This window comes from Pseudophryne corroboree, chromosome 3 (genome assembly GCF_028390025.1).
Source record: "Pseudophryne corroboree isolate aPseCor3 chromosome 3, aPseCor3.hap2, whole genome shotgun sequence".
NCBI lineage: Eukaryota > Metazoa > Chordata > Amphibia > Anura > Myobatrachidae > Pseudophryne > Pseudophryne corroboree.
Genome location: NC_086446.1, coordinates 99,968,328 through 99,991,982, shown reverse-complemented (window position 1 = coordinate 99,991,982; position 23,655 = coordinate 99,968,328). Strand labels below are relative to the sequence as shown.

At 47.9% G+C, this 23,655-nt stretch overlaps 1 protein-coding gene across 2 annotated transcripts; it reads right to left on the bottom strand.

Annotated features, from left to right (window-relative positions):
* Positions 1-1,807: 1,807 nt before the first annotated feature.
* On the bottom strand, positions 1,808-23,248 carry LOC135054877 (zinc finger protein 26-like). Of its 2 annotated transcripts, none has more exons than XM_063958299.1 (8): positions 23,081-23,248; positions 19,842-19,970; positions 19,261-19,440; positions 18,596-18,719; positions 17,502-17,638; positions 17,027-17,215; positions 10,936-11,056; positions 1,808-3,351 (listed from the first exon to the last, which is right to left on the bottom strand). In XM_063958299.1, exons 2-8 carry the CDS (start codon positions 19,917-19,919, stop codon positions 1,925-1,927), a joined length of 2,256 nt encoding a protein of 751 aa, XP_063814369.1. In that variant the 5' UTR covers positions 19,920-19,970; positions 23,081-23,248; the 3' UTR covers positions 1,808-1,924. The 2 variants fall into 2 exon arrangements, with proteins under 2 accessions (XP_063814369.1, XP_063814370.1); XM_063958300.1 differs by lacking the exon at positions 23,081-23,248 and adding an exon at positions 22,901-22,983.
* Between the last annotated feature and the right edge of the window lie 407 nt (positions 23,249-23,655).

The window sequence follows — 23,655 nt, the reverse complement described above, 5'->3', positions numbered from 1 at the left end:
TGTGTATGTGTATATGTATATATATATATATATATACACACACACACACACACACACACTCACTGCGCCAATTACAAGTGCCCCCCCCTCTTTTTTGCCCTCTGTCACCGTGTTCAGCAGGGGAGAGTCCGGGGAGCCAGCTTCTCTGCAGTGTGCTGTGGAGAAAATGCCGCTGGTTAGTGCTGGAGGATCAAGCTCCGCCCCCTCAGCGCCGGGCTTCGGTCCCGCTCAAATTTTCAATACTGGCGGGGGATTGTATAATATATTGCCTCCGCAGCCTATATATATATATATATATATATATATATATATATATATATGATAGCCAGTCCTAGAGGTTTATTATTGCTACCCATGGCGCCCCCCCTGCGCCCTGCACCCATCAGTGCCTGCAGTGTGTGTTGTGTGTGGGAGCAAAGGCGCGCAGCGTTACCGCTGCGCGTTACCTCAGAGAAGATCTGAAGTCTTCTGCCACCTTTGAAGTCTTCTTTCTTCTTATACTCACCCGGCTTATATCTTCCGGCTCTGTGAGGACGGCGGCGCAGCTCCGGGACGAACGGCGAGGGTGAGACCTGCGTTCCGACCCTCTGGAGCTAATGGTATCCAGTAGCCTAAGAAGCAATGCCTATCACTTAAGTAGGTCTGCTTCTCTCTCCTCAGTCCCACCATGCAGGGAGCCTGTTGCCAGCAGTGCTCCCTGAAAATAAAAAACCTAACAAAATTATTTTTCAGAGAAACTCAGGAGAGATCCCCTGTAATGCACCCAGTCTCCTCTGGGCACAGGATCTAACTGAGGTCTGGAGGAGGGGCATAGAGGGAGGAGCCAATGCACACCCATCTAAAGTTCTTTATAGTACCCATGTCTCCTGCAGAGCCTGCCTATACCCCATGGTCCTTGGGGAGTCCCCAGCATCCTCTAGGACGTAAGAGAAATTACATTAAGGAGCAACAATATATATATGGGTTCTATTGAAAGCTGCTATACGTTATAATTAATTTAAATATACGGACGGAGACACGGAGTTTGTTTGTTGGTATATGACTGTGCACAGAATAGCTTGGATCCACCTCCTTGAGAATTTTTATTAGTATACATACATGCATTTTGTATTATTTAATTTATTTATGATCATACATTGTTATATATTATAGACCGGTCTAGATCTTTTATATGTATTAAAACGTATGAAATTTATTGAATACACAGTTTGGTTATTTGAATATCAGCCATATCTTATTTTATAGCGCAAGAGGTTAATTGCTCGAGTGATATGAATTGGTATTATTTTGTGACCATGCCCCTATATTTTTGAAACACGCCTACACACTGTCCCTATTTTACAGTACACACTGTCCCTATTTTAATTAGGGGGTGGTGGGGGGGGGAGAATACCAATTTTCTTTCTGGCACAGGGCACCAAAATGTCCAGTTACGCCTCAGCCACTGACTACAGGTTTGTCCTTGCGATCTGTCCTCTCAGACTAGGAAATTCGTCTGGATGTGGCGGAGTGTGCTCGTGAGAGAGATCCTGATACTGGATTCTGAGTGTTGCCATCTGAGACAATCATTACCTCTCTCCTCGACCTTATCTAGTACCTCCATCAAACCACGGGGAGATATAAAGTTCTAACCAATTAGCTACTGTCATTTTTCAAACACAGCCTGTAAATTAAGTTAGGAGCTGATTGGTTAGTGTTTAATTTATCTCGATGATTTGATAAATCCCCACCACCATCACCTGTGTTTCCAGGATATGGATCATCTCTGTGGCTTTAAGATGGTACTAATATCACATCTGAGCAATAGTCATTGTGACAACACTCTTTGAAACATTTTTATTTGTATTTTCATAACACACATAAAAACTTTACAGGAGAGTTTTGAGAGATTCTGTTGCAAAGTGACAAATGTCTACTAAAAACCTTAGGACTTCTTACAGCTATGGGTCCTTCTGTGCTTGCCTAGAAGAGTACAATTGATAAAACATTTTCCGCACTCTGGGCATGAATACGGTTTCTCGCCGGTATGTATCATCTGATGTTCAGCCAGCCCTGTGGCGCGGGTGAAAGATTTTCCACACTCAGAACACTGGAAAGCCTTCTCACCCGTGTGAATCTTCTGATGTCTGGTAAAATCGGAGAAGTTCCTTAAGCACTTATTACACTCCTTACACTGAAACGGCGGCTCGTCTGTATGTCTCATCATATGCTGGGTCAGCTGACATTTCCTGTGGAAGCGTTTGTCACACTCGGAGCAGGCAAATGGTTTCAGTCCTGCATGAATTCTCCGATGTATAACAAGATGCGAGTTATACGTAAAACACTTCCCGCACTCGGAACACGACAACAGCTGCCCTGTGTGATATCTCTTATGTGCGATTAGGTGGGAGTTATACCTAAAGCTCTTTTCACACTCCGAGCAAGCAAAGGGCTTTTCTCCTGTGTGTATCCTGTAATGTGCGATGAGATTTGTGTTCTGTGCAAAACACTTGCCACATTCGGTGCACTTGTAGGGCTTCTCGCCAGTGTGCACTCTCATGTGAATCAGGTGGTTGGCGGCATTACTAAAGCCTTTGCCGCACTCATCACATGTGTAGACCTTCATCTTTGAGTGACGCTTCGCATGTCTGTCGCAGGAGGACTTCGAAGCGAAATGCTTTCCACACTCTGTGCAGGAGAATCGATTCTTCTTGGCGTCAACATCTTTGGTGAGGCGGGACTGTAGCGACAGGCATTTCCCACAGGCTGCTCTGCCAGTTTTGGATGTGGAAGCTTCAAACCCTACTATGGAACTGAACGGGTTTCCACAATCGGAGCAGGTCAACTTCAGCACCTTGTGAGTTTTCCGATGTCTAAGATATTCCGCGTTACTGGAGAAACACTTCTGACACATTGAGCATTTATATACCTTACCTGTACCTTGCGATACACAAGGATCTGCAGCTAATGACTCACTGGCACAGTTTATGTTACTCTCTTCCTCCTCACTGGCACATTTTAGGTTACGCTCTTCCTCCTCATTGGCACATTTTATGTTACGCTCTTGCTCCTCCTCCTCTTTGCGTTGCACACTATGTGCTTTGGTAAAACTATCCCTCACATCCGTTTTTCCTTCTGTACGAATGGCTGTGCTCTGTTCCTGTTTACATCTGTCGGCTGGATGTGAGGACGCGCGAGTTCCCTGCTCACAAGGCACAGATTCTTCCTTCACAAAGCTCTTTTGCTTTTTCCTTATATTCCGAGGTTTACTTAAAACCCCTTGTGGTTTAGTATCATTATCACAATGATCTGGATTTCCACCATCGATCAAGGTAGGAAATGTGTCGCAGGTGTTAGCAGAGGGAGCTCCATCTGTCGGAGAAAGACAGTCATTATTTAGAAGAGACAGACTTACTTTATATAGAGGCTTAAAAGTGACCTCTGTTTAATGATAATAAACTGTGTACATCTTTATATGTATTAATGGTTAATCCACTATAACAGAAAATAAGTAATCTATTCCATAGGTTCTCAAACTCGGTCCTCATTACCCCACACAGTGCATGTTTTGCAGGTCTCCTCACAGAATCACAAGTGACATAATTAGCTCCACCTGTGGACCTTTTACAATGTGTCAGTGAGAAATGAATACACCTGTGCACCTGCTGGGTTACCTGCAAAACATGCACTGTGTGGGGTCCTGAGGACCGAGTTTGAGAACCTCTGATCTAGGCCAACACACAGACTTCAGACAAAAATAATTTCCATCCACCATACGTAAATGACCCAGGGTGGGGTGTGTGTGAGTGGAGAGAGAGAAAGTACCAACCAATTCAGCTCCTATTTGTCACTTTACAGGATGTGCTTGAAAAATGACAGGAGCTGATTGGTTTGTACTTTATCTCTCTCCACGCTGTGATACCTCTGCCCTTTGGTATGTTAAATAAGGCCAAGTCCGATTTAAAGAGGCAGGCGTGGCGGCTGCAAATGCTCAGAAATAAAATGGAGCTCTACGCCCATATCCAGAGCTGTGGCCACTTCTATGTGAAAACAGACAATTGCTGCACAGGGCGTAGGGCTGTGAACCGCCTGCAGTTGTTCCGACATATTCACAGTGCTAAAAGTCTTCATAAAACAGACTCACGTGGAACTATGTAACAAGCTCTTTGTCACGAAGACACCATTTACATTGTACTATGGGGGTCATTTTGAGTTGATCGCTTGCTGCCGTTTTTCGCAGCGCAGCGATCAGGTCACTACTGCACATGTGTATGCACCGCAATGCATACGTGCGTCGTACGGGTACAAAGCGGATCGTAGCTGGGTGATGGATTTAACGAAGAATCCATTCACACAGCCGATCGCAAGGAGATTGACAGGAAGAGGGCGTTTGTGGGTGGCAACTGACCCATTTCTGAGAGTGTTTGGAAAAACGCAGGCGTGTCCAGGCATTTGCAGGGCGGGTGTCTGACGTCAATTCCAGGACCAAAAAGACTGAAGTGATCGCAAGGACTGAGTAAGTCCAGAGCTATTTAGAAACTGCAGACAAATGTTTTCGTCCCGCTCGGCTGCACACGCGTTTGCACACTTGCAAAGCGAAAATACACTTCCCTGTGGGCGGCCACTATGCGTCTGCACGGCTGCAAAAAGTAGCTAGCGAACGATCAACTCAGAATGACCTCCCATAACTCATGGAGGGAGGGGCGGGGGGATAATCCAATTAGCTGCTGAATTTGCCATGTGGGGAATTGTTTCGGTTGTCACGGCCGGAGCTATTCAATAAAACTACCTTTTCCCCATGTGGTAAACCCTGGGTTAACGTGCGCTGTATAAAATGCAGAATTAAACCCCAGAGGGTGCCTTTTATTGCAGACTTTTCCTTGCAGTTTCTAAAGCTTAATGCATGGGGTATTGGGGGTAATTCCAAGTTGATCGCAGCATCGAATTTGTTAGCAGTTGGGTAAAACCATGTGCACTGCATGGGGGCAGATATAACATGTGCAGAGAGAGTTAGATTTGGGTGTGGTGTGTTCAATCTGCAATCTAAATTGCAGTGTAAAAATAAAGCAGCCAGTATTTACCCTGCACAGAAACAAAATAACCCACCCAAATCTAACTCTCTCTGCAAATGTTATATCTGCCTCCCCTGGAGTGCACATGGTTTTACCCAACTGCTAAAAAATGTGATGCTGCGATCAACTCGGAATTACCCCCATTGTCCGTTGCCAGTTCTTATACAATCGTTGGTAATTGCCACATTTTCAGCCATTAGGGGATTGCCACTGTTTGTGAATGCCATCTATTTTAAACCTTTAAAATGTTTTATGGATGTTTATGCTGTATAATTAAATGCTACCACACTGCATCTCTTTTTTTTTCTCCCCAATCTTGGCCATTTACCATTGAGTGGAGGAAAAGGTGTATCCGATTTGCAGGAGAGTAGTGTTGTCCGCCAACCATAGGAAGTATGGAGGAGACTACACATTTTGCCATAGAAATGCAGCAATATTTTAATCCCCCACCACCACCACCACCACTTCCTCTACCAGTAGGTGTCCCCCAAGGTTCTGTTCTTGGGCATCTCCTTTTCTCTCTCTACGCATCCTCATTAGGTGAACTCATTAGCTCTTTTGACTTAAAATATAATTTCTATGCTGACGATGCTCAAATCTACCTTTCCTCCCCTGACCTCCTCACTCGTATCGCCAACTGTCTCTCTGTTATCTCCTCCTGGATGTCCCAGCGCTTTCTTAAACTTAACATGTCTAAGACTGAGCTGATCATCTTCCCTCCCTCCCGCATAACCTCATCTCCCACAATTTCATTATCCATTGATGGCACAACTATCTCCTCTAGCATCTAAGTGCGCTGTCTTGGAGTAATCCTTGACTCCTCCCTCTCCTTCAAACCACCCATTCAGTACCTCTCAAAAACCTGCCATTTCCATCTCAAAAACATCTCCAGGATCAGACCCATTCTCACCCAGGACGCTACTAAGACCCTCATCCACTCACTGGTCATCTCCAGATTGGACTACTGCAAGCTCCTCCTATCTGGCCTCCCTCAAAAATGCCTCTCTCCACTTCAGTCTATCCTCAATGCTGCTGCCCGTCTCATCTTCCTCACCAAACGTACTACATCCACATCCCCTCTCTTGCAGGACCTTCACTGGCTACCCTTCCCATTCAGAATCCACTTCAAGCTTCTCACATTCACCTACTAAGCCCTCACCCACTCTTCTCCCTCTTACATCTCTGACCTTATCTCTCTTTACATTCCCACCCGTCCTCTTCGCTCTGCTAATGCACGCCGTCTCTCCTGCCAACTAATTACCTCCTCCCACTTCTACCTCCAAGATTTTGCACGTGCTGCTCCCTATCTCTGGAATGTTCTACCTCTAACCATCCGACTCTCCACCTCTCTACAAAACTTCAAACGGGCTCTCAAGACCCACTTCTTCACCAAACCCAGCCAACTCTCCTCCTAACCCTCTTGTCTATGCTCACTGTCTACCCCTTCTGTGTCACCCCGGTCTGTTAGCCCCTCACCTTTTATATTGTAAGCTTGCAAGAGCAGGGACTTCTTTCCTCATGTACCTTTCCTTTTCTTACTTACACTATCTCATACTCCCTACTCCCTTTGATGGCACCTATCCCCGGGTTTTCTATACCTATCCTATATTGTCTTGTACTGTAAGTGCGGTTTTCTTGTTTGCTCATTTGATTATGTACTGTGTAATGGGTGCTGCGGATCCCTTGTGGCGCCATATAAATAAAGGATAATAATAATAATATTATCTGGAGCGCTGGTGAAATCCTTCCCTTTTGTTTGTGTGCATTACGTCCTTTGGTGGAGGATAAAGAATACCTCTTGTTGGAACAGAGATCTCTAGCAGCCTCTTTCTTGCCTCTTATCACACCGTATACTTGACTCTTTGGGGTAAATTTACTAAGCTCCCGATTTTGACCGAGATGCCGTTTTTTCATCAAAGTGTCATCTCGGTAATTTACTAAGCAATAATCACGGCAGTGATGAGGGCATTCGTAATATTTTGAAGTCCTAGGAAAAAAATCACGAATGAATACACCATCGGTCAAAACGCGGCTGTTTAAGTATGAATCTCAGTCATTTACTAAGAAGTGCAAAGCAAAAAACAAACAAACACTGCCGTGAAAAATTACAACTCGTAAAAAAGTGCTAAAAAAAAAGAGACCTTTTTTTTTTATTCGTGATTGGATAGGCATGCACGGATCCATGAGATCCGTGCATGTATATCAGTGGGAAGGGGTGGGAAAGTGCTTATTTTTTCAAAAAAAATTGCGTGGGGTCCCCCCTCCTAAGCATAACCAGCCTCGGGCTCTTTGAGCCGATCCTGGTTGCAGAAATATGGGGAAAAAATTGACAGGGGTTCCCCCATATTTAAGCAACCAGCATCGGGCTCTGCGCCTGGTCCTGGTTCCAAAAATACGGGGGACAAAAAGAGTAGGGGTCCCCCGTATTTTTAAAACCAGCACCGGGCTCCACTAGCTGGACAGATAATGCCACAGCCGGGGGTCACTTTTATATAGTGCCCTGCGGCCGTGGCATCAACAATCCAACTAGTCACCCCTGGCCGGGGTACCCTGGGGGAGTGGGGACCCCTTCAATCAAGGGGTCCCCCCCCCAGCCACCCAAGGGCCAGGGGTGAAGCCCGAGGCTGTCCCCCCCCATCCAATGGGCTGCGGATGGGGGGGCTGATAGCCTTTGTTGTAAAAGAAAAGATATTGTTTTTAGTAGCAGTACTACAAGTCCCAGCAAGCCTCCCCCGCATGCTGGTACTTGGAGAACCACAAGTACCAGCATGCGGCGGAAAAACGGGCCCGCTGGTACCTGTAGTACTACTACTAAAAAAATACCCAAATAAACACAAGACACACACACCGTGAAAGTATAATTTTATTACATACATACACACACACATACATACATACTTACCTTATGTTCCCACGCAGGTCGGACCTCTTCTCCAGTAGAATCCAAGGGGTACCTGTTGAAGAAATTATACTCACGAGATCCAGGGGTCCAGGGTCCTCGGGGAATCCAGGTGTAATCCACGTACTTGAAAAAAATAACCAATGCTGGGAACTTTCTGCTCAGCGGTGACGTCACTTTAGGTCAACCGCAGGGCAGAAAGTTCCCAGCATTGGTTACAATGTAGCGCATAGGCGCTACATTGTAACACTGCCGTGTGCTGCCTGTCAGTTAGGACAGGAGCACACAGCCGATCAGGAGAGTGCTACAACGTGGCACTCCCTGATTGGCTGAAGAAACCCACTTAGACATCAGTCAGAGTGGGTTTCTGGCAGTCGGGAAAAGGGGATCCATGTGCAAACATGGGTCCCCTTTTAGTGCGTGGCTCGGGTGTCCGTTTTGCTATTTTTTTCAAGTACGTGGATTACACCTGGATTTCCCGAGGACCCTGGACCCCTGGATCTCGTGAGTATAATTTCTTCAACAGGTACCCCTTGGATTCTACTGGAGAAGAGGACCGACCTGCGTGGGAACATAAGGTAAGTATGTATGTATGTATGTGTGTATGTATGTATGTAATAAAATTATACTTTCACGGTGTGTGTGTCTTGTGTTTATTTGGGTATTTTTTTAGTAGTAGTACTACAGGTACCAGCGGGCCCGTTTTTCCGCCGCATGCTGGTACTTGTGGTTCTCCAAGTACCAGCATGCGGGGGAGGCTTGCTGGGACTTGTAGTACTGCTACTAAAAACAATATATTTTCTTTTACAACAAAGGCTATCAGCCCCCCCATCCGCAGCCCATTGGATGGGGGGGGGGGGGGACAGCCTCGGGCTTCACCCCTGGCCCTTGGGTGGCTGGGGGGGGGGACCCCTTGATTGAAGGGGTCCCCACTCCCCCAGGGTACCCCGGCCAGGGGTGACTAGTTGGATTGTTGATGCCACGGCCGCAGGGCACTATATAAAAGTGACCCCCGGCTGTGGCATTATCTGTCCAGCTAGTGGAGCCCGGTGCTGGTTTTAAAAATACGGGGGACCCCTACTCTTTTTGTCCCCCGTATTTTTGGAACCAGGACCAGGCGCAGAGCCCGATGCTGGTTGCTTAAATATGGGGGAACCCCTGTCATTTTTTCCCCCATATTTCTGCAACCTGGACCGGCTCAAAGAGCCCGAGGCTGGTTATGCATAGGAGGGGGGACCCCACGCATTTTTTTTTATGATTTTACATTGTTTAATTTTTTTACAAAAAAAAATGAACCCCAGCACGGATCACACAGATCCGGCCGAGATTCATTGTAAAAAAAAACGGCAGTGTTTTGCTAATCACTGCTGTAAAAATAAAAAAAAAAACACGAATGACATCGACATCGGAAGAAAAGAAAAACCCGAATACGACAGCTTAGTAAATTAGTCGTAATAAATTCAAAAAGTTGCAGTTTTACACTTTCGATGTCATTCGTGATTGAACTTTGACCTTTTTCCGAAAATTACGAATGTTAGTAAATTTACCCCTTTGTGTGTTGTAAATGGATACAACATTTGGATATGGTGGCCCTCGTGGTCAGAATGAGTTTAACCATGTGAATATTTTACTACAGTGAAGGTATTTTTCTCTAGAGAAGAATATCTATAAACTTATGCATACATTTTTAGTGCAAGAAACCTTCCCTGTACATGCCCCCCACACTCCTATCGGAGACAGGCTCCCTCTCCCATACACACCCACTGCACTCCTATCAGAGACCGACTCTCCTTCCCCATACACGCCCACTGCACTCCTATCAGAGACCAGCTTTCCTTCCCTGTACACGCCCACTGCACTCCTATCAGAGGCCGGCTCCCCTTCCCCAAAAACGCCCACTGCACTCCTATCAGAGACCAGATTTCCTTCCCTGTACACGCCCACTGCACTTCTATCAGACACCTGCTCCCCTTCCCCAAAAACGCCCACTGCACTCCTATCAGAGACCGGCTTTCCTTCCCTGTACATGCCCACTACACTCCTATCAGAGACCGGCTTTCCTTCCCTGTACACGCCCACTGCACTCCTATCAGAGACCGTCTCCCCTTCCCCAAAAACACCCACTGCACTCCTATCAGAGACCGGCTCCCCTTCCCCAAAAACGCCCACTGCACTCATATCAGAGACCGGCCTTCCTTCCCTGTACACACCCACTGCACTCCTATCTTTCCTTCCCTGTACACGCCCACTGCACTTCTATCAGAGACCGGCTCCCCTTCCGCGTACATGCCCACTGCACTCCTATCAGAGACCAGCTCCTCTTCCCCAAACACGCCCGCCGCACTCCTATCAGAGACCGGCTTTCCTTCCCTGTACACGCCCACTGCACTCCTATCAGAGACCGGCTCCCCTTGCCCAAACACGCCCACTGCACTCCTATCAGAGACCGGCTTTCCTTCCCTGTACACGCCCACTGCACTCCTATCAGAGACCGGCTTTCCTTCCCTGTACACGCCCACTGCACTCCAATCAGAGACCGGCTCCCCTTGCCCAAACACGCCCACTGCACTCCTATCAGAGACCAGCTCCTCTTCTGCGTACATGCCCACTGCACTCCTATCAGAGACCAGCTCCTCTTCCCGGTACATGTCCACTGCACTCCTATCAGAGACAGACTCCCCTTCCCCATATACTGCACTCCTGTCAGAAACAGCCACTCCGTGTATCTTGACACTCACTGCCCAAAAACGCCTACTTCACATTATTCTCCATTCGCACAGGATGTGTAACACACCCACCAGCTAGTGTAGAGCACATTGTTTAGCACATGCGCACACCATGTTTTACACTTTAGACGCATGTGCGGTCGGTTTGAAATCGGAAGATGTCAGTATTCACACAATCACCCACTATAAGGTCATGTTTCAGAGTAGTGATGTGGAATTTCTGTGAGAAAATGTGATTGTTAGTACCTAATTCACTTACCACGTGTCACTAGGAGTTGGTGGCTTCTTATGACGTCCTTGTATAGATCCTCGTGTTTCTCTATATACTCCCACTCCTCCATGGAGAGATAGACAGTGACATCCTGACACCTTATAGGAACCTGACACACACAATGACACAGTCATCACCCAGACACCTCCCCTGGTGTTAATGTATAATGGGGGTCATTCCGAGTTGTTCGCTCGCTAGCAGATTTTAGCAGCATTGCACACGCTAGGCCGCCGCCCTCTGGGAGTGTATCTTAGCTTAGCAGAATTGCGAACGAAAGATTAGCAGAATTGCGAATAGAAAATTCTTAGCAGTTTCTGAGTAGCTCGAGACCTACTCCTACACTGCGATCAGCTCAGCCCGTTTCGTTCCTGGTTTGACGTCACAAACACACCCTGCGTTCGGCCAGCCACTACCCCGTTTCTCCAGATACTCCCGCGTTTTATCCTGGCACGCCTGCGTTTTTCCGCACACTCCCAGAAAACGGCCAGTTTCCGCCCAGAAACACCCACTTCCTGTCAATCACACTACGATCACTTCAACGATGGAATTTCTTAGTTCGGACGTGAGTAAATCTACTAAGTTTTGTGCTAAAATACTTAGCGCATGCGCACTGCGTACCATGCGCATTTTCGCCTTAATCGCTCCGTTGCGAAAAATAAGAATTTACTCACCGGTAATTCTATTTCTCGTAGTCCGTAGTGGATGCTGGGAACTCCGTAAGGACCATGGGGAATAGCGGGCTCCGAAGGAGACTGGGCACTCTTAAGAAAGAATTAGGACTACCTGGTGTGCACTGGCTCTTCCCTCTATGCCCCTCCTCCAGACCTCAGTTAAGGAAACTGTGCCCGGAAGAGCTGACACAATAAGGAAGGGATTTGGAATCCCGGGTAAGACTCATACCAGCCACACCAATCACACCGTACAACTCGTGAACCTATATCCAGTTAACAGTATGAACAACAACTGAGCCTCACGAACAGATGGCTCATAACAATAACCCTTTAGTTAGGCAATAACTATATACAAGTATTGCAGACAATCCGCACTTGGGATGGGCGCCCAGCATCCACTACGGACTACGAGAAATAGAATTACCGGTGAGTAAATTCTTATTTTCTCTGACGTCCTAGTGGATGCTGGGAACTCCGTAAGGACCATGGGGATTATACCAAAGCTCCCAAACGGGCGGGAGAGTGCGGATGACTCTGCAGCACCGAATGAGCAAACTCAAGGTCCTCCTCAGCCAGGGTATCAAACTTGTAGAATTTTGCAAATGTGTTTGAACCCGACCAAGTAGCAGCTCGGCAAAGTTGTAAAGCCGAGACCCCTCGGGCAGCCGCCCAAGAAGAGCCCACTTTCCTTGTGGAATGGGCTTTTACAGATTTAGGATGCGGCAGTCCAGCCGCAGAATGTGCAAGTTGAATCGTGCTACAGATCCAGCGAGCAATAGTCTGCTTAGAAGCAGGAGCACCCAGCTTGTTGGGTGCATACAGGATAAATAGCGAGTCAGTTTTCCTGACTCCAGCCGTCCTGGAAACATATATTTTCAGGGCCCTGACTACGTCCAGTAACTTGGAATCCTCCAAGTCCCAAGTAGCCGCAGGCACCACAATAGGTTGGTTCACATGAAAAGCTGAAACCACCTTAGGAAGGAATTGGGAACGAGTCCTCAATTCCGCCCTATCCATATGAAAAATCAGATAAGGGCTTTTACAAGACAAAGCCGCCAATTCTGATACACGCCTGGCCGACGCCAAGGCCAACAGCATGACCACTTTCCACGTGAGGTATTTTAGCTCCACGGTTTTAAGTGGCTCAAACCAATGCGACTTTAGGAAATCCAACACCACGTTGAGATCCCACGGTGCCACTGGAGGCACAAAAGGGGGCTGAATATGCAGCACTCCTTTAACAAAAGTCTGAACTTCAGGCAGTGAAGCCAGTTCTTTTTGGAAGAAAATCGACAGAGCCGAGATCTGGACCTTAATGGAACCCAATTTTAGGCCCATAGTCACTCCTGACTGTAGGAAGTGCAGAAATCGACCGAGCTGAAATTCCTCCGTTGGGGCCTTCCTGGCCTCACACCAAGCAACATATTTTCGCCATATGCGGTGATAATGTCTTACGGTCACATCTTTCCTAGCTTTAATCAGCGTAGGAATGACTTCCTCCGGAATGCCCTTTTCTTTTAGGATCCGGTGTTCAACCGCCATGCCGTCAAACGCAGCCGCGGTAAGTCTTGGAACAGACAGGGCCCCTGCTGCAGCAGGTCCTGTCTGAGCGGCAGAGGCCATGGGTCCTCTGAGATCATTTCTTGAAGTTCTGGGTACCAAGCTCTTCTTGGCCAATGCGGAACCACAAGTATAGTTCTTACTCCTCTCCTTCTTATTATTCTCAGTACCTTGGGTATGAGAGGCAGAGGAGGGAACACATAAACCGACTGGTACACCCACGGTGTCACTAGAGCGTCCACAGCTATCGCCTGAGGGTCCCTTGACCTGGCGCAATATCTTTTTAGCTTTTTGTTGAGGCGGGACGCCATCATGTCCACCTGTGGCCTTTCTCAACGGTGTACAATCATTTGGAAGACTTCTGGATGAAGTCCCCACTCTCCCGGGTGGAGGTCGTGCCTGCTGAGGAAGTCTGCTTCCCAGTTGTCCACTCCCGGAATGAACACTGCTGACAGTGCTAACACATGATTTTCCGCCCATCGGAGAATCCTTGTGGCTTCTGCCATCGCCATCCTGCTTCTTGTGCCGCCCTGACGATTTACATGGGCGACCGCCGTGATGTTGTCTGACTGGATCAGCACCGGCTGGTGTTGAAGCAGGGGTCTTGCCTGACTTAGGGCATTGTAAATGGCCCTTAGTTCCAGAATATTTATGTGTAGGGAAGTCTCCTGACTCGTCCATAGTCCTTGGAAGTTTCTTTCCTGTGTGACTGCCCCCCAACCTCGAAGGCTGGCATCCGTGGTCACCAGGACCCAGTCCTGTATGCCGAATCTGCGGCCCTCTAGAAGATGAGCACTCTGCAGCCACCACAACAGCGACACCCTGGTCCTTGGAGACAGGGTTATCAGCCGATGCATCTGAAGATGCGATCCGGACCACTTGTCCAACAGATCCCACTGAAAGATCCTTGCATGGAACCTTCCGAATGGAATTGCTTCGTAAGAAGCTACCATCTTTCCCAGGACTCGCGTGCAGGGGTGCACCGACACCTGTTTTGGTTTTAGGACAATTCCTTGGCCTTCTCCTCCGGGAGAAACACCTTTTTCTGTTCTGTGTCCAGAACCATCCCCAGGAACAGTAGACGCGTTGTAGGAACCAGCTGCGACTTTGGAATATTCAGGATCCAGCCGTGCTGTTGTAGCACTTCCCGAGCTAGTGCTACTCCGATCAACAACTGTTCCCTGGACCTCGCCTTTATAAGGAGATCGTCCAAGTACGGGATAATTATAACTCCCTTTTTTCGAAGGAGTATCATTTCGGCCATTACCTTGGTAAATACCCTCGGTGCCGTGGACAGACCAAACGGCAACGTCTGGAATTGGTAATGACAGTCCTGTACCACAAATCTGAGGTACTCCTGGTGAGGAGGGTAAATGGGGACATGCAGCTAAGCATCCTTGATGTCCAGCTTGTAGAATCCAGGGATCCACCCGTGAGCGAACCCACTGGTCGCTGAAGTTCCGGAGACGGGCCCCCGCCGCACCTGGCTCCACCTGTGGAGCCCCAGCGTCATGCGGTGGACTTAGAGGAAGCGGGAGAGGACTTTTGTTCCTGGGAACTTGCTGTTTGGTGCAGCTTTTTCCCCCTACCTCTGCCTCTTGGCAGAAAGGACGCGCCTTTAACCCGCTTGCCTTTCTGGGGCCGAACGGACTGTACCTGATAATACGGTGCTTTCTTTGGCTGTGAGGGAACATGGGGTAAAAATGTCGACTTCCCAACCGTCGCTGTGGAAACGAGGTCTGAGAGACCATCCCCAAACAATTCCTCACCCTTGTAAGGCAAAACCTCCATGTGCCTTTTAGAATCCGCATCACCTGTCCACTGCCGAGTCCATAATACTCTCCTGGCAGAAATGGACATTGCATTTATTCTAGATGCCAGTTGGCAAATATCCCTCTGTGCATCTCTCATGTATAAGACTACGTCTTTAATATGCTCTACAGTTAGCAATATAGTGTCCCTGTCAAGGGTATCAATGTTATCAGACAGGGAATCTGACCATGCAGCTGCAGCACTGCACATCCATGCTGAAGCAATAGCCGGTCTCAGTATAATACCTGAGTGTGTATATACAGACTTCAGGATAGCCTCCTGCTTTCTATCCGCAGGCTCCTTTAGGGCGGCCGTATCCGGAGACGGTAGTGCAACCTTCTTTGACAAGCGTGTGAGCGCTTTATCCACCCTAGGGGATGTCTCCCAACGTATCCTATCCTCTGGCGTGAAAGGGTACGCCCTTAGTAACTTTTTGGAAATTACCAGTTTCTTATCGGGGGAAACCCACGCTTCATCACACACTTCATTTAACTCTTCAGAAGGGGGAAAAACCACAGGTTGCTTTTTCTCCCCAAACATAATACTCTTTTTTGTGGTACCAGGGTTAATGTCAGAAATGTGCAACACATTTTTCATTGCCGTAATCATGTAACGGATGGCCCTATTGGAATGTACACTAGTCTCATCGTCGTCGTCGACACTGGAGTCAGTATCCGTGTCGACATCTGTGTCTGCCATCTGAGGTAACGGGCGTTTTTGAGCCCCTGATGGCTTTTGAGATGCCTGGGCAGGCACGGACTGAGAAGCCGGCTGTCCCACATCTGCTCTGTCATCAAACCTCTTATGTAAGGAGTTGACACTGTCACGTAATTCCTTCCACATATCCATCCACACAGGTGTCGACCCCGCAGGGGGTGACATCACATTTATCGGCACCTGCTCCGCCTCCACATAAGCCTCTTCATCAAACATGTCGACACAGCCGTACCGACACTCCGCACACACACAGGGAATGCTCTGACTGAGGACAGGACCCCACAAAGTCCTTTGGGGAGACAGAGAGAGAGTATGCCAGCACACACCACAGCGCTATAAATCACAGGGATGTACACTATAATGAGTGATTTTACCCTATAGCAGCTATATATATATATATATATATATATATATATATATAGTATTTGCGCCTAAATTTAGTGCCCCCCCTCTCTTTTTTACCCTATTGAGCCTGGAAACTGCAGGGGAGAGCCTGGGGAGCGTCCTTCCAGCGGAGCTGTGAGAGGAAATGGCGCCAGTGTGCTGAGGGAGATAGCCCCGCCCCCTTCACGGCGGACTTCTCCCGCTTTTTTTATGGATATATGGCAGGGGATTTTACACACATATATAGTCTTAATGACTATATTATGTGTATTTTTTTTTGCCAATGTAAGGTAATCTTATTGCAGCCCAGGGCGCCCCCCCCCAGCGCCCTGCACCCATCAGTGACCGGAGTGTGAGGTGTGCATGGGGAGCAATGGTGCACAGCTGCAGTGCTGTGCGCTACCTTAATGAAGACCGGAGTCTTCAGCCGCCGATTTCCTGGACGTTCTTCTTGCTTCTGGCTCTGCAAGGGGGACGGCGGCGCGGCTCCGGGACCGGACGACCGAGGCTGGGCCTGTGTTCGATCCCTCTGGAGCTAATGGTGTCCAGTAGCCTAGAAGCCCAAGCTAGCTGCAAGCAGGTAGGTTCGCTTCTCTCCCCTAAGTCCCTCGTAGCAGTGAGTCTGTTGCCAGCAGATCTCACTGAAAATAAAAAACCTAAATATACTTTCTTTTCTAGAAGCTCAGGAGAGCCCCTAGTGTGCATCCAGCTCGAGCCGGGCACAGATTCTAACTGAGGTCTGGAGGAGGGGCATAGAGGGAGGAGCCAGTGCACACCAGGTAGTCCTAATTCTTTCTTAGAGTGCCCAGTCTCCTTCGGAGCCCGCTATTCCCCATGGTCCTTACGGAGTTCCCAGCATCCACTAGGACGTCAGAGAAATCGGCAACGAGCGAACAACTCGGAATGACCCCCAATGTCCCATTCCCAGCAGTCACCTCTCCAGTCAGCAGCTGAATGATCTTGTTGGTGAGTTCCAGAATCTTCTGCTCATTGTCTCTCTCATGTATCAGTGAGTGAGGTGGAGGCTCCGTGATGGGGCTCTGGGTCCTGCTCAGTCCTCCAGACACACAAGGATGGCTGCCGGGTGTCACATTGTCACCAGGTGTCCTTATTAGTAAATATTTCTATAACATTACAAAAGTTGTATTACTTATGCCAGTTATTTTACACACTCATGATTAAACACAGTCTATTACCCACCCCTTCCAGGATGCTCTGATCTTCCAGTAGAAAAAGGTTACACCAACCAGCAGCTTATATATTTTATAACAGTTTATAACGAAGCCTATTCTTGTTATCTACAAAGTAAATGTCCGAAGAAAGCAGATACAAACCACATCGACCATGGATATCCAGATTTACTCATAACGGTCTAAGCCAAGTCACAGTAACATTCCCAGAATCCCTCACCTCTCTAGACAGCAGCTCAATCATCTCCACTGTGAGATTTAAGATGATCTCTGTCACATGATTCCCGTATTTCTCCATCGGTGGGTCAGCCCCATGCACTGAGGCTGTATTAATGAAGCTATGGATATCAAAGTCACCTGGCGGGAACAGATAATTAGATGCAAACCTCTAACATCATTTGTCATTTTCACAAAGGGCGGATCCTAGTAAGCAACATGTTACAGCTAAATTATTACACGTTCTGCAGCTAGAATCCTTTATACCTAAGTGGAAATAAACCTTCAGAATATCGACAGTACATGTCACCGTCAGGCTGCGGTTGGGATTAGGATTAGGCCTCTAACATTAGAAAAACGCTATGTTGACATATCCAATGTCACCACAAGGTGGAAATTATGACCATGCTGACATGTCACCATAAAGTCCATGTCAACATGCTGACTGTTGACATTACATACCAAACATCTATATATAGTTGGCTTTCACTTATGGTTCAACTGTCCAATCTGGTCTCTCACTGAATGGGAGATCTGTTTTCTTACTGTTCTCTGACATATATTTGTGAATATCCATCACACAAAGTCAAACAACAACGATCACTGTGGCAGTGTCCAAATTGCAAGAGCCGTTTCATGGTACGGATGGTGTAATGGTTAGCATTACTGCCTCACAGCACTGAGGTCATGGGTTCCATTCCCACCACGGCCCTAACTTTGTGGAGTTTGTATATTCTGCCACTACTTGGGTGGGTTTGCCCTGGGCACCTCCGTTTCCTCCCACACTCCAAAAAATGTACTGGTAGGTGAACTGGCTCCGAACATAAAAGTTTAACCCTAGCGTGCACGTGTACCTGGGCAGACTAGATGGGGCAAGTGGTTCTTATCTGCTGTCAAATTTTATTTCTGGATACAAGTCAGTTTACACAGAAAGAGATTTACAACAGGTGTTTTATTTTTACTTTTGGGGTTAGCACTACTAAATCATAAATAAAACAGAACAAAATATAATCAAAAAGGCATACGTTATTGTATGTAATTACAAGATTTATTGCATATGTATTTTGTAAAGAATACAGAAAAAAAAGCTCCACTTACCCGCTGAATTGTGGAGACTGTGATTCTCCATCAAGACGTCCTTGTACAGATCCCTGTGTCCCTCTAAATACTCCCACTCCTCCATGGAGAGATAGACAGTGACATCCTGACACCTTATAGGAACCTGACACACACAATGACACAGTCATCACCCAGACACCTTCCCTGGTGTTACTGTATAATGCCCCATTCCCAGCAGTCACCTCTCCAGTCATCACCCAGACACCTCCCCTGGTGTTACTGTATAATGACCCATTCCCAGCAGTCACCTCTCCAGTCATCACCCAGACACCTCCCCTGGTGTTACTGTATAACGCCCCATTCCCAGCAGTCACCTCTCCAGTCATCACCCAGACACCTCCCCTGGTGTTACTGTATAACGCCCCATTCCCAGCAGTCACCTCTCCAGTCATCGCCCAGACACCTCCCCTGGTGTTACTGTATAATGCCCCATTCCCAGCAGTCACCTCTCCAGTCATCACCCAGACACCTCCCCTGGTGTTCCTGTATAATGCCCCATTCCCAGCAGTCACCTCTCCAGTCATCACCCAGACACCTCCCCTGGTGTTACTGTATAATGCCCCATTCCCAGCAGTCACCTCTCCAGTCATCACCCAGACACCTCCTCTGGTGTTACTGTATAATGCCCCATTCCCAGCAGTCACCTCTCCAGTCAGCAGCTGAATGATCTTGTTGGTGAGTTCCAGGATCTTCTGCTCTTTGTCTCTCTCATGTGTCAGTGAGTGAGGTGGGGAATCCGTGATGGGGCTCTGGGTCCTGCTCCCTCCTCCGGACTTACGGAGGTGTTTGACAGAGTCTCCAAACCTCTTCAGCAGGACACAATCCTATATATTGAAAAGGCAACATGTTCAAATAAGTGAGATAACATTTCCCTTACATTCCCGTGGCCTGTTGTGGGCGTGATCTAGATAAAGCAGGCGTGTCTGGACCGTTTTTCGGGGCGGCTGCATGATGTCACATGCAGCCGCTCTGAGAAACAAAATGGTGCCAGACCACTTGCCGGTGCAGCCAGGCTTGCACAGGCAGGGATTATTTTTTTTGTGTGGCCATTTTCCATTTTGCACAGAAGTCCACTCCAAGCTCAACAGGTGTTTTTCCTGGTTAGCCCGAGACCCCCGGCGAGCAGTATCCCAACATGTCACATGTGCGCAGAGATATTGGCCAGATCCTTACAAATAACTTTCGTTAATAAGGGCAGTCATGTGACATTTCCCGCGTCACTCACCTGCCCGGTCAGAAGACACAGGAGCCTGAGGGCGTGTGCCAAGACTCTCTCCTTCCTTTCATCCTGGCCATGGTCCATGACATACTAGTCAGTCAGACAGTGTACAAGGGCTGCTACATTTCCGCCAACCTATTGTGAACAGTGAAAATGTTAGTAAGTACCAGACAAAGCGGAGAGTTTGTCTCAGCCACAATAATACAGATGTATCTTGATTGATCAGGACAGTTTGGAATAATATAAATGAGCCTAGACTTGGCCCAGAGTTTGAATTATGAGTTTTTTTTCCCCTTTCCTATTACATTTACATATCTAGAAGGGCCAGCTTATCAAACAGTTTATGGCTTCCAGTGTTTGCAGGGACCAGTAGTGCTGCAACTTATGTGCTGCAGTAGTGCTGCAACTATATGTGAGGTATTTTTAGCCTTTATATAGGTTACATTTGCCTCCCAGGGCGCCCCCCTCCCAGCGCCCTGCACCCTCAGTGACTGCCGTGTGAAGTGTGCTGAGAGGAAAATGGCGCACAGCTGCAGTGCTGTGCGCTACCTTTAGAAGACTGCAGGAGTCTTCAGCCGCCGATTCTGGACCTCTTCTGACTTCAGCATCTGCAAGGGGGCCGGCGGCGCGGCTCCGGTGACCATCCAGGCTGTACCTGTGATCGTCCCTCTGGAGCTTGATGTCCAGTAGCCAAGAAGCCAATCCATCCTGCACGCAGGTGAGTTGACTCCTTCTCCCCTCAGTCCCTCGCTGCAGTGATCCTGTTGCCAGCAGGACTCACTGTAAAATAAAAAACCTAGCTAAACTTTTTCTAAGCAGCTCTTTAGGAGAGCCACCTAGATTGCACCCTTCTCGGCCGGGCACAAAAATCTAACTGGAGTCTGGAGGAGGGTCATAGGGGGAGGAGCCAGTGCACACCACCTGATCTGGAAAAGCTTTACTTTTTGTGCCCTGTCTCCTGCGGAGCCGCTATTCCCCATGGTCCTTTCAGGAACCCCAGCATCCACTAGGACGATAGAGAAATACTATTTAGAATTTATAATAATTACCCCAACACCCGCCACCCAGGGGTGCTCATATTTTCCCAAGGGACAGAGGGCCTAAGCCAGAGACATGCACTAATGCCTTCACAGCTGCCAATGAAAAATACGCAAATGCCGCAGCTGGGAATATTGAGACATCCACTGGAGGCGTTGCAGGTCTCCTGCTGTGCAGGAAGACTAACCATCGGATGCTATGCCTATCTCCTATCTGGGGGTGTGATCTGTGCATCACATACCTCCCAACTGGCCCGATTTTCGCAGGACAGTCCCTCTCGCAGGCTGCAGTGTCCCACGGTGGAGGTGGGGCAGTTAAGAGTATCCTGTCACTCACTGCGGTAGTGGTGTCATGTGAAGCCACGCCCTTTTTATAGAAGCCACACCCCTTTTTGGGCATGAACAACTTTGCCACGCAAAGGAGCTCTGACCTGCCTCTTAGGAATGTTGGGAGGTATGGTATCGGGGGTAGAGCACCCACAGGAGCTAGTTCTATTTCCTATCTGGGGGTGTGACCTGTGCATCAGGGGTAGAGATACAGATGTAGCCATGTTCATCTCGCTGCAATGCGGCATGCTGTATGGCATGCCGTGCTGTAACTATTCACAGCCAATGATCACTGCAAAAGTATGTATGTGTATGTATGTGACGCATTGTGGGCAGTTTGTATGTGAGGCTTTGGGGGCAGTATGTATGTATGTATGTATGTATGTATGTGAGACTCTGGAGGCAGTATGTATGTATGTGAGGCTTTGGGGGCAGTATGTATGCATGTGAGACTCTGGGGGAAGTATATACGCATGTATGTATGTGAGGCTTTGGGGGCAGTATGTATGTATGTATGTATGTATGCGAGACTCTGGGGGCAGTATGTATGTATGTATGTGAGGCTTTGGGTGCAGTATGTATGTATGTATGTATGTATGTGAGACTCTGGGGGCAGTATGTACGCATGTATGTATGTGAGGCTTTGGGGGCAGTATGTATGTATGTATGTATGTATGTATGTGAGACTCTGGGGGCAGTATGTAAGTATGTATGTATGTGTGGGCTTTAGGGGCAGTATGTATGTATGTATGTATGTATGTATGTGAGACTTTGGGGGCAGTATGTATGTATGTATGTATGTGAGGCTATGGGGTCAGCACGTGTGTATGTGGAGCTATGAGGTCAGTGCATGTATATGTGAGGCTATGGGGCAGTATGCATATATGTATGTATGCATGTGAGGCTATGGGGGCAGTATGTATGTATGGGGCTATAGGGTCAGCGCGTGTGTATGTGGAGCTATGAGGTCTGTGCATGTATATGTGAAGCTATGGGGGCAGTATGCATATATAAATGTATTTATGTATGTATGTATGTATGTAAGTATGTATGTATGTAAGGCTATGGGGGCAGTATGTATGTACGTATGCATGTGAGGCTATGGGGGCAGCATATATGTGAAGTTTTTGGGGTAGTATGTATATATGGGTTGCAGTTACGATGCCAGCATCCCGATATAGATAGCAATACTGGCGTCAGTATGCCAAACGCCAGAATTCTAATCGAGATGGCTTCACAATATTACACTGGTAAGTCCTGGGAGTAGGGGGCGGGGGTTAGGAACCCCAGGGGAGGGCTAGGGTTAGCCACCACTGGGGAGGGTTTTGGGTCAGGCTGTAGGAAGGGTGAGAAGAATCACACCCCTATGTGATGTCATACATTGTGATATTACATATAGGTGGACCTACAGGATTGGTTCAGAGAGCTGATGCGCAGGGAAAGCTTTTTTTAAGAAGTCCTCCAAGTGCATCTGCCTGCTGTTGTCTCACAGCCTGGTGCAGCTCTCCAGGTATTGGTGGTAGGAGCCAGGCCCCCCTCTCATTAAGGGCCAGTCCCCCCCTGATGGCTGCCCTGTATGTATGTATGTATGTATGTATGTATGTATGGATATGGATATGGGAGCAGTATGCATATATGTATGCTAGACTATGGGGGCACTATATATGCTTATGGGGGCAGTATGCATGTATGTATAGTCACAGTGCACACGCAGACTTCTTCTCAAACGACCGCAGCAGCAACAATCCCCCAGGTATACACGCAGGACACAATAACATAACAGCAGCACGCACAGGAGTCATTTATATCTGCGGGTCTATGCATGAAAAAGGGACTACAGTGGCAGTAATGCAGCATCCGGGTATCGGGCGCTTTACTCACCACCGCGCTGCGGGTTCGTCCCTAGTTATCGTGGTACAAGAGGAACTTGAATGAGTCTCTGCCGATAGGCATCACGGGAGTTGAAGTCCGGGAAATCACTGGGCCATGCGTGCAGTGACGTCACCGGCTGCTAGCCGCCAGGCTGTTCGCTTCTGAACATGCTGGATTGAGTATCGAGCACTGGGAGGGTTATTGCTATCCATTTTGTGTCCTCCTTGCGGCCATCTTGTTGTAGACCATCGTTGTTCCCCAGTTGGACTGAAGTGGAACTAGAGCTCTCAGAATAGGACACATTTTTCCAGTATGATTTACTGCGCGTCTTCCTCCTATGCTTTACACCGTAGAGGGGGGATTGCTTTCATTACAGATTTGCATTGCTAGTTTCTGTACTTTTATTTTTCACATTTTACCAACCCTCCCAAACAAATAATATAGATTGACTGCGAAGTGTGTCTTTCCATACAGCAATTAATTCACAAGATGTTAATACCCCAATTAAATATGGCAATTCATTTGTAAGGCTTTAAGGCAGACACGCCTGCTCGCCTGGAATGTCCGGGAGACTCCGAACTGCT

Bases quoted from the DNA above. Each gene is read 5' to 3' on its own strand.
- LOC135054877 (XM_063958299.1), bottom strand. From the start codon at position 19,919: ATGGACCATGGCCAGGATGAAAGGAAGGAGAGAGTCTTGGCACACGCC. The intron at 17,216-17,501 runs GTGAGGGATTCT...GTAATGTTATAG, and splicing joins TTGAGCTGCTGTCTAGAGAG to AAATATTTACTAATAAGGAC. The intron at 3,352-10,935 runs GTAAGTGAATTA...TTTCTCCGACAG, and splicing joins CCAACTCCTAGTGACACGTG to ATGGAGCTCCCTCTGCTAAC.